The following is a 14,990-nucleotide window of genomic DNA, read 5'->3' on the forward strand; positions in this document are numbered from 1 at the left end:
GTTAATTCGAATTTAGTCTCATAAATACTTGAGTTAGTTGTCAGTTAACATGTGTGATGTGGTCTATCACTAGTTTTGTCATTTAATTCGAGTTATATGGATTTTAGTGAGTTGTTTACTAGTTGATAGGTAAAATTTAGCTATCTAGTGGAGTTAAACTCTAGTTTATGTCAGTTAACTAATCTCTAGTTCTAGAATAGAGATAGACTTGAGTTCTTGAGTTTAGTTAAGTAGTCCGACTTTTTCTAACTCAACTAACTCTCAATTAACTAGTTGCAACTACTAAATTTAGCCCTAATAGGTCATGCAATTGGAATTTACTATTGAGACTGGATGAAGGCACATATCTGTTTATTCATACACAAGTATTTGTGGTCATGATCTTGAGAAGAAAGTAGAGAAAGAGGCTTGAGGATTAAGGAAAGAAATTTCTCTTGGTAAGAGAAATTCCTATTTTTTAGAGGCAGATTTGCGCTAGGAAATAAGAGCTTCCTAGCAGGCCTTTTCTGCCTAAGTGTCGGGAAATTCTTGTAGAGATTTTATTAGTATTGCAGGGGCTTCAAGCTTAAAGTAGATTCTTTGTAATAGATAAGATTTCTCAGTTGATAATACAAGCAAGAGGGGTTTTTCCCAGTTGGGTTCCCCAAATAAATTTCTTTGTGTGATTGTGTTTCTATTCATTATTTTATTTACACAAAATTTTGGTAATGAAATCTTGTGTCTTTTGCATATCGATTTGCTCTCATTAGCAATTGTAAGATTTCAAGGATTTTCTACAGAGATGTTTCTTTATAGGATCACTTATAAGGCCATTCAAAGAGAAAAACATTTAACTTATTGAAGGCAAATAATATCAAGATCCTTCAGAAGATTCTAAAATTGCAAGACTATATCTTTTCTATCAAAGTTTGGCAACCCTCAAACTTTCCATAATTCAAGTTTTAATAAGAATAGGCATAGATATAGTCCATTTCATCCACATTATCTTTGTTAATGACATATAACACCCAATATGGGTTTGCTATTTTAGGGCATTTGACTATGACAACCATTGACCCAAATTGATAGGATTTGGTTTTTTATTTAGGCCATTGACTTCTTTGTTAGGTAGAGGATTTTGTAAAGGAGATAATGATCGAGGTGGATGTTGGTGGCCACCCATCTATCCCATTTAGACCCCCACAATTGTCTCTTTTAGTCTTTTCAGTTTCCTAAATTGTAGCACAATTTACTATTTTTAGCAGTTTTTCGGGTCCTAAACTTCCGGAGCCGTTTTGAGGCCCTAAACAACGTTTTTTTTGAAATCTACCGCCAGCGATTTTTCTATCAAAAATTTGTCTTTTCCGTCAAAAAAATCATCTTTTCCGTCGTAGTCCTCGGAGAGATCTTTCCAACGGCCTATCATGCGCGTCAAACGGAGATAATACGACCAATTCGCGACCTCGGGAAGTTGATGTACCAACTTACCCAAAAACGGGGCCCACAATTTGGTGTTTCATCTTCTAGGGTTAGGTTTTGGAATGTGAAGGGTTTTCCATTCTTTCTCAACAATAAATAGGCCTTCAAGCCTCATTGTAACACAGTTCAGAGGCATGTAGCCACACATCTCTTCTTAGAGATAAGCTACCATCGCCCTAACTGGTTTATTTCCATTTCTGGTTGTAAGCATATTTCAGTATTTTCCATTAATGAAATGAAGTATTATTTCCGCTGCATCCTTGTGTATATGGTTATCTCTATAATTTGTTGCGTTCCTGTTTAAGTCTGGATCAGATAAGCATCGCACTCATAGTCCTCTCCTTCACAAAGAGGATGATAGTGTAGGGTGAACTACAACATTAACATTGAACACAATGATAGATAAGCTCTAATGAGATCTAGAGGTCATAAGGACTTTGACAACAACAATAGGCCTAATATTTTGAGATTTCATGTGAACCACTTCAATCCAAACACCATAATCTCCATTTTTAGTCACATGCCCATTTCGCACTTGACTTATGAAGACCCTGGGATGCCATAAATGGGGTTAAATGTATATATAGTGTTAGAATAATTATATGTGATAGGGTTGGTCTAATAAAAGAACCACGTGGGTAATGAGTGAATAGGTATATATAGATGCCATGTAGCCACTTTTGAGATGAACAAGTGATCTAGTTATATGAATGTATTGGGGACTTTGGAGGAGGTTTATTATTTTAAGAGTAATTGTGGAACTCTTCGCTATTATCTATCTTGGGGTTGTGCTCCATGCTTGTCTACAATTTGTTTGTATTTTTTTATATTATAATATCTTAAGTATTTGGTACATAACAATTTTCCCAAGCAACAAGATTCACTCAAGGATTGCATTGGACCATTACACAATGGTCAAAAAATTTAAGGGTCCATAGGAGAAGCAAGTGTTTAGAAGGTTTATATATCTAATTGACCATTTCATCTTCTCAATCCCAACCTAAATGGAAAAAGAGTCCTCAAGGTATTTTTCAAGTGACACAAAGAAAAATCCTATTATGAGCTCCAAGATTTAGAAAATATGTGAGCTCCTGGAAGATAAAGCTATTAATGTTCATAGACATGCACTCCAATAATGACCAAAATTGTATTGTAAAGCCAAAAAACTACACCCAAACTAGACACAAGAGTTGGGGACTGTATTCTACAAAAGCACCTTCTTCCCATGTAGAAAAGTACTACTAAGGTAGTTCTACAAACCCACAAACCCTCCTCACACTTTGGCATGCAAACACCTCCCACCATGGCATTCCCAAACCTCTTTGACTCAAATCCTAATAACAAACTAAAGAGAATATCTAGCTATAGAATATCCAAAAATAGTTTTCCCTTTCATATTCATATTCAAAAACTTAAAAAATAATGAAAATGCAATGGTGAAAAAAATATTTTTTGAATTACAGAACTACATCTAGTTCACAATGTGTAAATCTTAATGATTAAAGCACTCTAAAAAATTAAATTAAAACACTCTCAAAAAATTAAATAATTTTTTTTTTAAATTCAACCATAACCATTAAACCTCTCTTAGAATAAGAAAAAGTAAAAATCATTTGTTTAACATAAAAAAAAATGCAACATCAATATTTTATTTTAAACATTTTTTCTACCTTATTACCATAAAATTGTAAAAGAAAATACATTCTCAACCACAAATTATTAACACATATATCTAACTCACTAATTATTAAACATACTCTTACATTATAATAACAACTCTTAATATAATTTATGAATCATTACACTGAAAAAACAAAAATAAACTTTATATAAACACCGACTCATTTCAATAATACTTTAAAGCTATACCATGCACACATTTCAATAATACCCTAAAATTATACGAGTAAAATTCTTTCAATTTCAGTTTGGAAAAGCTCATTGAACTTCTTTTTTTCCTTCTTTGGTCATATTGACAAACAAAGAGCACTTACCCCCCATATACCAAAGAGCAAGTTCGTTGGTCATATTGACAAACAAAAAGCACTTAGCCCCATATACCAAAGAGCAAGTAAAAGATAAAATGATGTATCAGAATACTTATTGGGTTGAAAATTTGTTACAAGAGTGAGCATTATAATGATAATATAATTTATAAATCATTACAACGAAAAAACAAAAATAAACTTAATATAAACACTGACACATTTCAATAATACTTTAAAACTATACCATGCACACATTTCAATAATACCCTAAAATTATACGAGTAAAATTCTTTCAATTTCAGTTTGGAAAAGCTCACTTAACTTCTTTTTTCCTTCTTTGGTCATAGTGACAAACAAAGAGCACTTAGCCCAGATACCAAAGAGCAAGTAAAAGATAAAATGATGTATCAGAATACTTATTGGTTTGAAAATTTGTTCCAAGAGTATTATAATGAATAAAAAGTATTATAATGTATAAGAAATTGATTGGTTGAGGGATAATTTAATAAGTGATCTCAGTAATATAAAATTTGTGAAAATTAAGAGATTTCAAATTCAAATCTCTATTAGAAGTTGTGACTTGGTTTATGGAGAGGAATACGGTTCAAATGCCCCAGTTGAATTTCTAAATTGTGATTTAGTTTATGGGAGGAAAACAGTTCAAATCCTCGACTTGAATCATCAAGTTATGACTTGGTTTATAGAAAGAAAGACAAATCATAAAATCCAAAATTTTACTAGTAATTATATGTCAAAATTTATTAGTAATTACATGTCAAACAAACTGAGAATTCTCACAAAACAAAACAAAACAAAAACCAAACCTCATCTTAACGCTTTCATATATATTCTTTACAATATCTTATTATGGCAGTTGGCCAGAGATTCCGTTCGGCGTCTTTCAAAAGAAAACGAGCAAGCAGATGATGAAGCAAACAAAACACGAAATTCCCAGGGTCTTAAGCTTAACGTCCGAGAACAATTAAGAGAACAATTAAGTCGACCTTGATTCCATATGGAGACAAATATATGGATACATTACACACGGCTGCAAACTAAATATACAGATATTGAGGACACTGCATAAATATATTCATCTTAATTATGAGATGCAAGTCCTATCGTTCATCAAGTTCAGAACTGACTCAACTATTAGATTGTTTGAAAACCCTAGCATTCAATCATAAGTTCAATTCAAGATCCTCGAATCATTTGAAAATGATCGACTATGGCATCACAGCATGTGTTCAACAATGTATTATTAGCAAGCTTAAGTGGAGGATACCATGGATGCCATTGAAAGCAATTCAAGATTTTTGTAATAAATAATAGCATAAAGACTTTTGTTTTATTCTAGTGCGTGCTAAGACTGTAGGAAAGCTATATATATATTTTTAAAATTGTAGCATGGAATTTAACCAGGGACATAATAACTAAGTGTCTAATACATTTAATAGACTCAAATAGGTTTAGGGTTTAGCTAATAATTTTACAACAATGTCCTGAAAGAAGTCTATAAGCCTATAGCTATTGAAATTAGAAAGCAGATTAGTTCTCTGCCTAATTTACTAGATAATTTCCGTCTGAATACGAGATGAGAGGACACTCCAATAATAAACATGATAGCAATACTTCATCAACAGCCTCTGCAAGTTAAGGAAGAATATCAGAACTATTCAAGCCTTGAAGCAGATAAACCTTATTATGAGCGAATCTGAAATGTAATTTAGAAATACTTGCAGGTAAAAGCCACAACATCATCCAAGGCTGATTGGCTCGTGATAGAATGCTTGCTTAACAGTTTTGTAAACTAGAGCTCACTGTTAAACTCCAAAGTTTACAGCTCCAGCACAACATCTGCAAATCAAAAAGTGGGTTAACTATAGATGGTTGTTCTGCACATTGATATATCTGTATCTATCTATCTGCATGCACTTAGACAGAAGTTTAAATCAGAAAAATATAATTGTCAAGGAATTTCAAAACAAACCAACAAAAAACATTATGATCTCTGTATCAGATAAAATCAATATAGATAATTTGAGTTTCATCTCTTGGATTCATCACATTAAGAATTTGTTGCGCCATGTTTACAACCCTCAAATGTGGTTCATCATCCTGGCAAAAAATGATGAACCACGTTTGAGGGTTAGAAATTTTGGCACAACAAATTCTTAATGTGAAGGATCCTGAAAATCAAACTCAATTCAATTCTCCTCACAGAAGCCTTGGTTCCGACAATATAGATAATCGTAAACCTAAAGCTATCAAGAATTCAAAAAACAGGGGTGAATCCTATCGCTGCTTAAAAGAGTTCATTCTATTTATTTTTCTTAAAGGACGAAGGGGACTCATCTCTTCCACCCCAGGCTGAATAGTGTACCTCCTCTTGATGCAAGTATTGAGACTACTAATTGGCCTTCAATATTAGAAATCAGGATTGCATAAAGACTTTTATTTTTATATTAGTGTGTGCTAAGACTGCATCCTTGCATTTGCAATTGTGATGAAATACATATAAACTTACATTCAGAGTCTGTTTTGATCCAGCATTCCTGACTTCCCTTAGAACTGTCACGAAGCAAAGAAACCAGTTCATAATCTGGGTTTGCCGAAATGCTTTTAGGATCTGTGCTTCTCATGACAGAGTTCTTGTCGGAGTCTTGCAATTCCTTTAGCTTTGTTGCATTTACAAAGGTTTTTGATATATCAAGATGTCCATCCATAAGTTCACGGGCATGCAAATCATCTATAGTTTCTGGGTAGATCTTTTTCCTCAACATTTTCATAACCCACTGCAAACATGAAGCGCCGAAATTATTGTTATAGGTAGTGGCATAATTAGTACATAAGCTCAGTCCAAATCTATTTTCAAGTCAAAATAAATGCTCCCCTATTTATTAACTTCAAACAAATACTATTGATGAATGTTATAATATGACCATAATTAATGCCATTCATTAAAATATAATGATTTCTAAAGCAATGTCTGAGTATAATTTAAGAAGTCCCGATCTTAACAATTCATACAAAAATCTGATCGCATTATCATCGCTGCTTCTCACTGAACAGCACCAGCACAAGCATGTTATACAAGAATGTATCGCAAGACAATATAAAATTTATTAGGATTTATTAAACACCTATTAAGATTGAAAAATTTAAATACAAATCTTAATATTTTGGTAAGTGCAGATTATAAGTCATTTATTAGCATTCCATCCACCCACCAAAACTTGAAATCTCCCCTACCAAGGTTGCATATGGTACAGCAGACATTGACGATTTCAGTTCCTGAACCAAGATTTTTAGGGTCCAGGCCACAGTATAGTTGTCAAGATGAATTTTCACACTGCAGAGCTCGTCCAGAGCTTTCCAACAACGCAAAGAGCATCAAAAGTGAAACTGGTAAGTGAAAATTATGCCCAAAATAATCAAACTTTCATCTGGATATCAGAGCAACTGGGTACAATTTGATCAGAAGGTAATTTTCAAGGCCAGGATGTGATTAGAGAAGTACTGTGTACTTAAACTGAAATCTTACCACAGAATAAATTGTACCTGTTGCAGGAAATCTATATACTATAACCTATTTCAATCAATATAAAATGCTTTGCAATGGATCTGGCTAGAATAAGTTGAGAGTAACTATGATGCCTTAAGAGTGCATTTGGTTCCTAAATCTAAAAGCATACAGTGTTCAGATAACAACAATAAAACCATGAGGAGATACAGTTCATAACAAGAAAGCCATGAGAATGGAGTCCAGTACCTTTTTGGGACGATATTCTCCTCCTCCTCCTCCTTTCCATTTAAAAACCTTCTTCACAAACGAACGACCAGACTTTGGCATATGTTTCTCATCTTGTTTGATTTTGTTTTGCTCATAATAACGCTCATATTCTATTTTGGCTCCATCATCCAATATATAATGAGTAGAACTGGCTTGATTTTTGCTTCGAGAAAAGAGATCTGCCAAGGTGGTTCTATGCTCTTTCTTTCTGACCGTTTCAGCTAACAGTGGAACCTCAAAGTATTCCTGCAAAGGATAAATCTTGTTCCCATGGTTGTTATTATAATCGTCACTGTTATTGCCATGGCCAGAGTTTAGTAAATCTTTGATGGAACATTCTTTGTTGCAGTCTGTGATAGTATATCCTTTGTTCTCCCATTGCTGGGCCTTCACAGCTTTCATATGGTAATCGTCACTAATCTTACTGTTCCCAGCTGACCCAAACACCTCCTCCAGCTTTTCTTCCAGAACCTCCATTTCAATCGGATCAATAAGCTCTTCTTCATTATCTGTTTCACTGATTCCGAAATTCTCACCATCCAGAGACCCATAACAGTTTCCTTGGTCAATCCCAAATGTTCCAATGGTAAGCAAGCCATTCTCCCAGTTTCTCAACAGCATTGCTACTTTACTGTCCCTTGAACCCAACAAGGCCTCGGTATCTTCGTTCTTTGCATCGATATTATCATGACTGTTATTCAGAGAGCAGTTGGGGTCGATTTGAATGCAGTCAGTAATTTTATCTTCGTGTGGGATTCTGACCCTTGTGGCTCTTTCATCAAGAGAGTTTTTTGAAGACAGTGGACTGTCCTGAAGAATACCCGACCAGTGTCCTGATTCACATGAATACATAATAAATTATTTAACCAAATATCTTAATCCTATTGTAACATACACACATTGAAAAAGGCAGAATAACACAGCTTTCAATCTAATACCTATCAGTAGATGTTGCTGTCAATACAATTTTGATAAGTTCAAGAGTCAAACAGATTTCATAGGTTTCTAAAACCAATCTAAGCCTATATGGAATTCTATAGGGAGCAATTTGACTTATATGAGGTCTAGATTAGCTTCTTACCATTAAAAGAATCCTTGGCAGTATAATCATGAGGATTTTGACGAAACTTTCTGTGAACCCAATTGAAGATCTGACAAAAACACACCCATAAATTGAGTTAATATAAATATAGTAGCTTCAAACAGTCAGTGTAGACCTATGATCAAAGCATATAGCCTACTAGATTTCCCAGTAACCTAGGGATTTTGATAGATATTTTGCATGCTGCTTTATATATTGATCCGATCTTACTTCCACAAACTATGACATTATATGTACAACTAGTGTATGACTGGATGCTAATCTCCATATATTGTTCTCTGCATTGAAAAATTCGTCACAGTATAATCATAATCACCAACCAAATAAAGACATTACAGTATAATTCGACAAGTTATAAAGACATCACCATTAAAATATGAGGTACATTACTACACTCGGAAAATTTTGCTTCTATGGGACCAGCCAATGCAACGCAATAAATTAACTATTATAATTGAGAATGCTTAAATGCGCTAACTAAACATGGTGTGTACCATGCAGAGTACTTATAGTCCTTTGATTGCATGGCCTTGAGGATTTCCTCAGCTGCTTAAAAAATATCATTTGATAATCCAACCAGTGGGAGTCAAAAAACAATATTCAACTCCAATAATCAATACAAACAGGGCTTTAGATATTAGTGTTCATATCATAATTAACATCACTATCTCAGATCAGAAGAGCTGATGGGTATCATTTCTAGGGACTCCTATCAATGTATATGCACTAAATTCAGTGTCTGGACTTACTCTCATTTTTGCTCCTCTTTCCCAAACTCAGGACTTACAACGCAGAACCTCCTTGAGCTCTCTGCAATTGTGTAATCAGAACTGATCTGCCTGAACAGGATCAATAAAGCACTGACAGTGAGAATGGCTGGAAGGAATCAGCTGGGAGACCATCAAAGGCCAGAAAATTGACTAGAGAGGGGCTTCTAAAATAAGATACCCAAGCAAAGCTAACCAGCATCTGCAGCTTTCAGTCAGGAGGAAAAAGGAAAGAGGCCACTAGATCCAAACGTGTACTATATGCAGTATCTAGATTTCTCGCGATAAGCGTCACACAAATTCCCAGAAGAGTACTGAACAAAACGCCAACTCTGCCCACGTTTACATATACTCCACTACCGAGTACAATTGGATACATTACTGGAAACGAAATCCAATACAAATTATACTAGGCCCCTAATATCTCACTCCCTTTTTCATTTTTAGAATCATCATGCTCATGGGCTACTATTTGAGGCTTTTGTCCGCTGGATAAAACGGATATGCTTGATCTCCAACTTTAGCACTGAAGCTGAAATCAAGCAACCAACATTTCTGTATGACAAATATTTGTAGTATTATTGACTTATTAATGCATGGCCCTGTATATGTCGACTGTTTAATAACGTACTGGTTTAAATCCAAACATATCCAAGTAAACATATACTTGTTTAAATCCAAGTAAACACAACTGTGGGCATATACAACTGCTAGGCATTAATGGGTCAAAAGCATAATAAATATTGGCTGCCCTGAAATCAACCTTATGTGTTTAACTTAAAGTGCTAATTTTGCTTCTGAAAACGTGCAGCATGTGAGAACGATGGGTGCTATTTCATGAAATGGGGAAAGGGGTAAAATCGAAGAGAAAGACCAGGAGGGCTTTTCGAGATATCATTCGTCGAACAAGATCGGAGGAAATCATTGGGGAGTCTTGTTCGTTCCTGACGCAGTGTCAGCTACTAGTTACGATATGGATTAGTTTGGAACAGAGTATTGGATTTTACCATCAACATCCGAACCGGCAGGGAGCATTTCTTTTAGGGTTATGTGAGCGAATGTTTTGAACAGTTATGAACTGTTGGACACATGAAAATACTACCGTTACCAATCAGAGTTGACTTGTCACGTGGCTGCCCTGATTCCCTTACTTTTTTTACTTTTTTATGACAACTGAATTTGAGATTTAATGTTTTCCGTGGAATGCCAATCAACTCCAACTCCATTATTACCTCTGTGGATAGCCAGATTTGGTCAACTTCTCCAGAAATAATAACCGTTGTACGATTCGTTTCTTACTGGTTGAATTATAGCTTTTATAATTAATGATAAAATAAATTATAGCTTTTATTTCACAAATAAATTAGTATTTCAATTTACTTGTTATTAATTACAATAGTGATATTAACTTTTTGAAATAAATTTAAGATAGTGTATTCATTTATATATATTTAAAAAAAATTATTATTATAATTCAGTGGTGAGTAATAATCATTAAGTATTACTTTTAATGTAAATTGATATTTTATCATTATTAAAAAATTATGTTAATTATTTAAAAAAAATTATTAATGATTGGTAAGGTCTAAGACTTTCACTTTTCATAAATGTTAGTAGGTTTTAAGTTTTGGTTTTTTTTTTTTAAATAATAATAAGTTAATAAAAAAACCATAAATAATATTCACTTTGATTATTGTAAAATTATTTTGATTATTTGCAATAAAGTTATGTATTTTATAATAATATTTAATTTATTTACTTATTTTTTAATAAAAATTGATGATAGTTATTATATTAAAATATATTTGTAATAGTTGATTTTCCATGTAAATAAAATAAGAATAATGTTATGGGACATATTCCAAGTTGAATGTTGGGCAAAATAGTATAGTGAGTGTCATGGCCTCAACTATGATGCCTTAAGATCGCTCGTGGGCATGGTGTGACACCGACACAATTTCACATTTTCAAATTACTCTTACCCGGACTACGCCTAACTTCCAACACTTAGTCAATTATTTGTACAAGTGTTCTTTTACTCAATTATGCAATGGAATTACATTTAATTCAATTCATATTACATCTAGTCATCAATGTGCGATATCCATTAATAAACATAATAGTTCAACAACAATGCGATATCGTAAACAAAGAATACAAGTATATGATGGGAGAGGGCAACTCCCTACGTAGTTTGCCCCAACTTTTATAAATCTTTAAAGTTACAAAGTATCTTTACAATAGGTCAGTCACGCCAATATGCAACACATTGCCTCTACAAAATATAACATAAGTGCCATGCCCTCACGCAGTGCACACCTATAAAAGTGACCCAACCATGTGCCCAATCTGTCATTAGCGCACTACATGAAACCCCAAGAAATTTGCACGAAAAGTAACCAAGTCTTGCCCCCCTCTTGTGGAAATTTGACCCTTCAAAAGTTTGGTCCCTTTTCCTTTAGTCGTTTGCCCAACCTGCGATTTTACTAAGTCGTGTGACCTTCCTTCTTGTTCATCCTATGGTTCTACGATTCACCTTGTGACTTCATGTTTGTGTGAACTTGTTGATGATGATCTCCTCCAACTCGTCCCACTCATATTTATACAAGTTGGTCGCCTCCCTCGTGTTTGAGTTGACACCTGTTAATTTTAGGTATGTTCTATGCTAGAGCAATTTATTTCAATTTCTTTTCCACATTAGCAATCACATCAGTATAAAGTAAACTGCAGATAGAACATAAATATAAATCGCAGAAGACAAGCCAAGACAAGAGGACACAAGATATGGCACTAGCCAGGGACAAACCCCAAAATGTGGGGAAACCCTTGATCAATTCTCTTTTATGTTATTCAAAGTTCAGCAGAGAAAGTGAGATAGATAGTACATTTACAATAGAAGTCAATCACTTTGACTTTTGATATCGACATGAGATCAGTTGAAAACATATTGCTTCAACAGATTCTCTAAAGTGACTCATTCACCTATCATAGTGCTGCATCTCATCTATTTGCTGCAAATTACAGTGTGACACCTTTTTGTATTGTCACATGTGTTGAACCTTGATGACTGAGCTGCTTTCATCTTCATGCTGCTTATCATGCTGCATCTTCCATGGTCTTATTCATCATCAAGATGCCCATGCTCATGATCTCATTCATCATTATGTTGCCCATGCTCATATCATCATGCATTATTACGCTGCCCATGCTCATATCATCATGCTGCTTATTATGTTGCTCATGATCTCATACATCATGCTGCCTTCCTTCGGAGATAGATGCTCCCGCTGTTTCGGCAATTCCCAGTAGTTCTGGCTTTTTTGGCAGTTCCGACTTTTCCGGCAGTTCCGGCTTTTCCGGCAGTTCCAATAGTTTTGACATTTCCGGCATTTCCAGCTTTTCTGGCTTTTCTAGTATTTCCGGCTTTTCCAGCATTTCTGGCTTTTCCAGCAGTGCCGGCAGTTCCGACTTTTCCGGCTTTTCCGATAGTTCTGACTTTTCTAGCTTTTCTTGCTTTTCTAGATTTTCTGGCAGTTCCAGCTTTTCTGGCTTTTCCGGCTATTCCGACTTTTCTGGTAATTCTGGCTTTTCAGGTTTTTCCGGCTTTTCCAACAATTTCGACTTTTCTAGCTTTTTCGGCAATTCTAGCTTTTCTGGCTTTTCTGCCTATTCCAGCTTTTCTGGCAATTCCGATAGTTCCAGCTTTTTTGGCTTTTCCTTAGGATCTCTCCTCCTACTAAAACCCAAAGACAAGTAGAAAGAAGAAGAGATCCAAGTGTGCATTGAAATGACTTGAAGTCCTCTTCTATTTATACTAAAATGTAGAGGTTGAATAGACATGACTGTTGCGCTTCTGAGCCTACATAAGTTGCTCGCCGACTTAACAATTTGTCCATAACATAAATAAATTCATAACTTCATAAATACTTATCGGAATCGGATGATCTTTAGATCAATCCTACACCTCTCAATGAGAGGGATCCAATAAAAATATCAGCTGCCACAAATAAGCTGACCCACATGGAGTTTGGCCCTAGTTTCCAATTTTAACACTCCCTCTCAACTAGGGAGAACTCCATCCGTTGATCCATATGTCCGACTATACTATCTATGCCATCAATGCCCTACACTGCTCTACTCAGCTCTGCTAGCTTTGCTCAACTCTGCTCAGCTCTGTTGGCTCTGCTAAACTCTGTTGGCTCAGCTCTGCTCTGCTGGCTCTGCTCAGCTCTGCTGGCTCTACTCTGCTCTGCTCAGCTTCGCTGGCTTTGCTCTGCTCTTCTCAGCTTTGTTGGCTTTGCTCAGCTCTACTCTGCTTAGATTAGCTTTGTTGAACTATGAAGAAGAAGAATTGATCGAGAATGTCTCATACCATTCTCCACTGACCCAAAGTCAGTCTTAGAGTGCATACCACTGGTCCCAAACCAATCTGAACCGACCCAAAGTTAGCGTCATAGTGGGTACCACTTCTACCACTGGTCCCAGACTAGTCCTCCACTAACCCAAAATCAATCTCAAAGTATGTACCACTAGTCCCAGACCAGTCTCAACCAAATCGAAGTCAGCGTCATAGTAGGTACAACTCCTACCACTAGTCCTAGACCAGTCCTCCACTAACCCGAAGTTAGTCTCAAAGTTTGTACCACTGGTCCCAAACCAGTCTCAACTGACCCGAAGTCTGCATCATAGTAGGTACAACTCCTACCATTGGTCCTAGACTAGTCCTCCACTGATCCAAAGTCAGTCTCAGAGCATGTACCACTGGTCCCAGACCAATCTCAACCAACCCAAAGTCAGCGCCATAGTAGGTACAACTCCTACCACTGGTCCTAGACCAGTATCATTGATCCCAAATCAATGAAGGTCATCCTAGCATAGGGAGTATGGTAGATACAGCGATGCATCCATCAGTACTACTATGGTCCCTATCCTCATTTCCCTGCTCATTGATCAGATGAGAGGTACTTCCCATGAGTCCCAATCTACATGGGTAGGATGCCTCAACAGAAGAACTTAATCAATCCTGTCCTCATAAGAGAACTAATCATCCTACTACACAATCGCCATGGAGAACACATCATCCTGGTCTCACAGGAGAACTATAATCCTGCTACACAATCGTAATGGAGAACACATCATCCAGACCTCACAAGAGAACTAATCATCCTGCTACAAAATCGTCATGGAGAACACATCATCCAGACCTCACAGGAGAATTAATCATCCTGCTACACAATCATCATGGAGAACACATCATCCAGACCTCACAGGAGAATTAATCATCCTGCTACACAGGAGAGTGAATCATCCTTTCCCACAAGAGAGCGAATCATCTTGTCCCACAAGAGAGTGAATCATCTTGTTCACAGGAAAGCGAATCATCTTGTCCCATAAGAGAGCGAATCATCTTGTCCCACAAGAGAGTGAATCATCTTGTCCATAGGAGAGCAAATCATCTTGTCCATAGGAGAGCGAATCATCTTGTCCCAGTGCGCACCACCAAGGGAGGGTGAATCATCCTATGGTCGTATGTTGCTCCAATAAGAACCACAAGCCCCCAGAGCTCCCAGAACTTAATGTATACAACATGCAGAACCCTTTTACAAGCGTCTCTCGATGACTCCAAGTCATTCGGGAAAATCACAAATTTGATCTTTCCCCGGGGCTTTGACAAAGTGTAGCGACCTGTACATCATCTCAGTGTGATGGAGCCTCCTTGCTCATCGACTTACCATATTGTTACACAGTAATTTGTCACTACCTTCATCCCAATCCATCTACTGTGTCATGTGTCCAAGTCAAACATGCTCATACTGAACAAATGCTCTCTTATGCTGCCAATTGACCCACTTTTCCTAAGTTATCTGCCTCATCGTGACTAT

At 36.0% G+C, this 14,990-nt stretch overlaps 1 protein-coding gene across 2 annotated transcripts; it reads right to left on the bottom strand.

Moving 5' to 3' along the window:
* Positions 1-4,816: 4,816 nt before the first annotated feature.
* LOC149211458 (uncharacterized) lies at positions 4,817-10,017 on the bottom strand. 2 transcript variants are annotated; one of them, XR_016250710.1, is made up of 6 exons: positions 9,091-10,017; positions 8,321-8,390; positions 7,219-8,072; positions 5,974-6,241; positions 5,187-5,303; positions 4,817-5,092 (listed from the first exon to the last, which is right to left on the bottom strand). XR_016250710.1 is itself a non-coding variant. In XM_089391502.1 (5 exons), exons 1-5 carry the CDS (start codon positions 9,094-9,096, stop codon positions 5,284-5,286), a joined length of 1,218 nt encoding a protein of 405 aa, XP_089247628.1. In that variant the 5' UTR covers positions 9,097-10,017; the 3' UTR covers positions 4,817-5,283. The 2 variants fall into 2 exon arrangements, 1 of the variants encoding a protein (XP_089247628.1); XM_089391502.1 differs by having other exon boundaries at positions 4,817-5,303.
* Positions 10,018-14,990: the final 4,973 nt, after the last annotated feature.

The sequence above is a fragment of the Pinus tabuliformis genome, chromosome 1_1 (assembly GCF_031772625.1).
Source record: "Pinus tabuliformis cultivar Carrire ecotype Pingquan chromosome 1_1, CPIR1, whole genome shotgun sequence".
Classification (NCBI taxonomy): Eukaryota; Viridiplantae; Streptophyta; class Pinopsida; order Pinales; family Pinaceae; genus Pinus; species Pinus tabuliformis.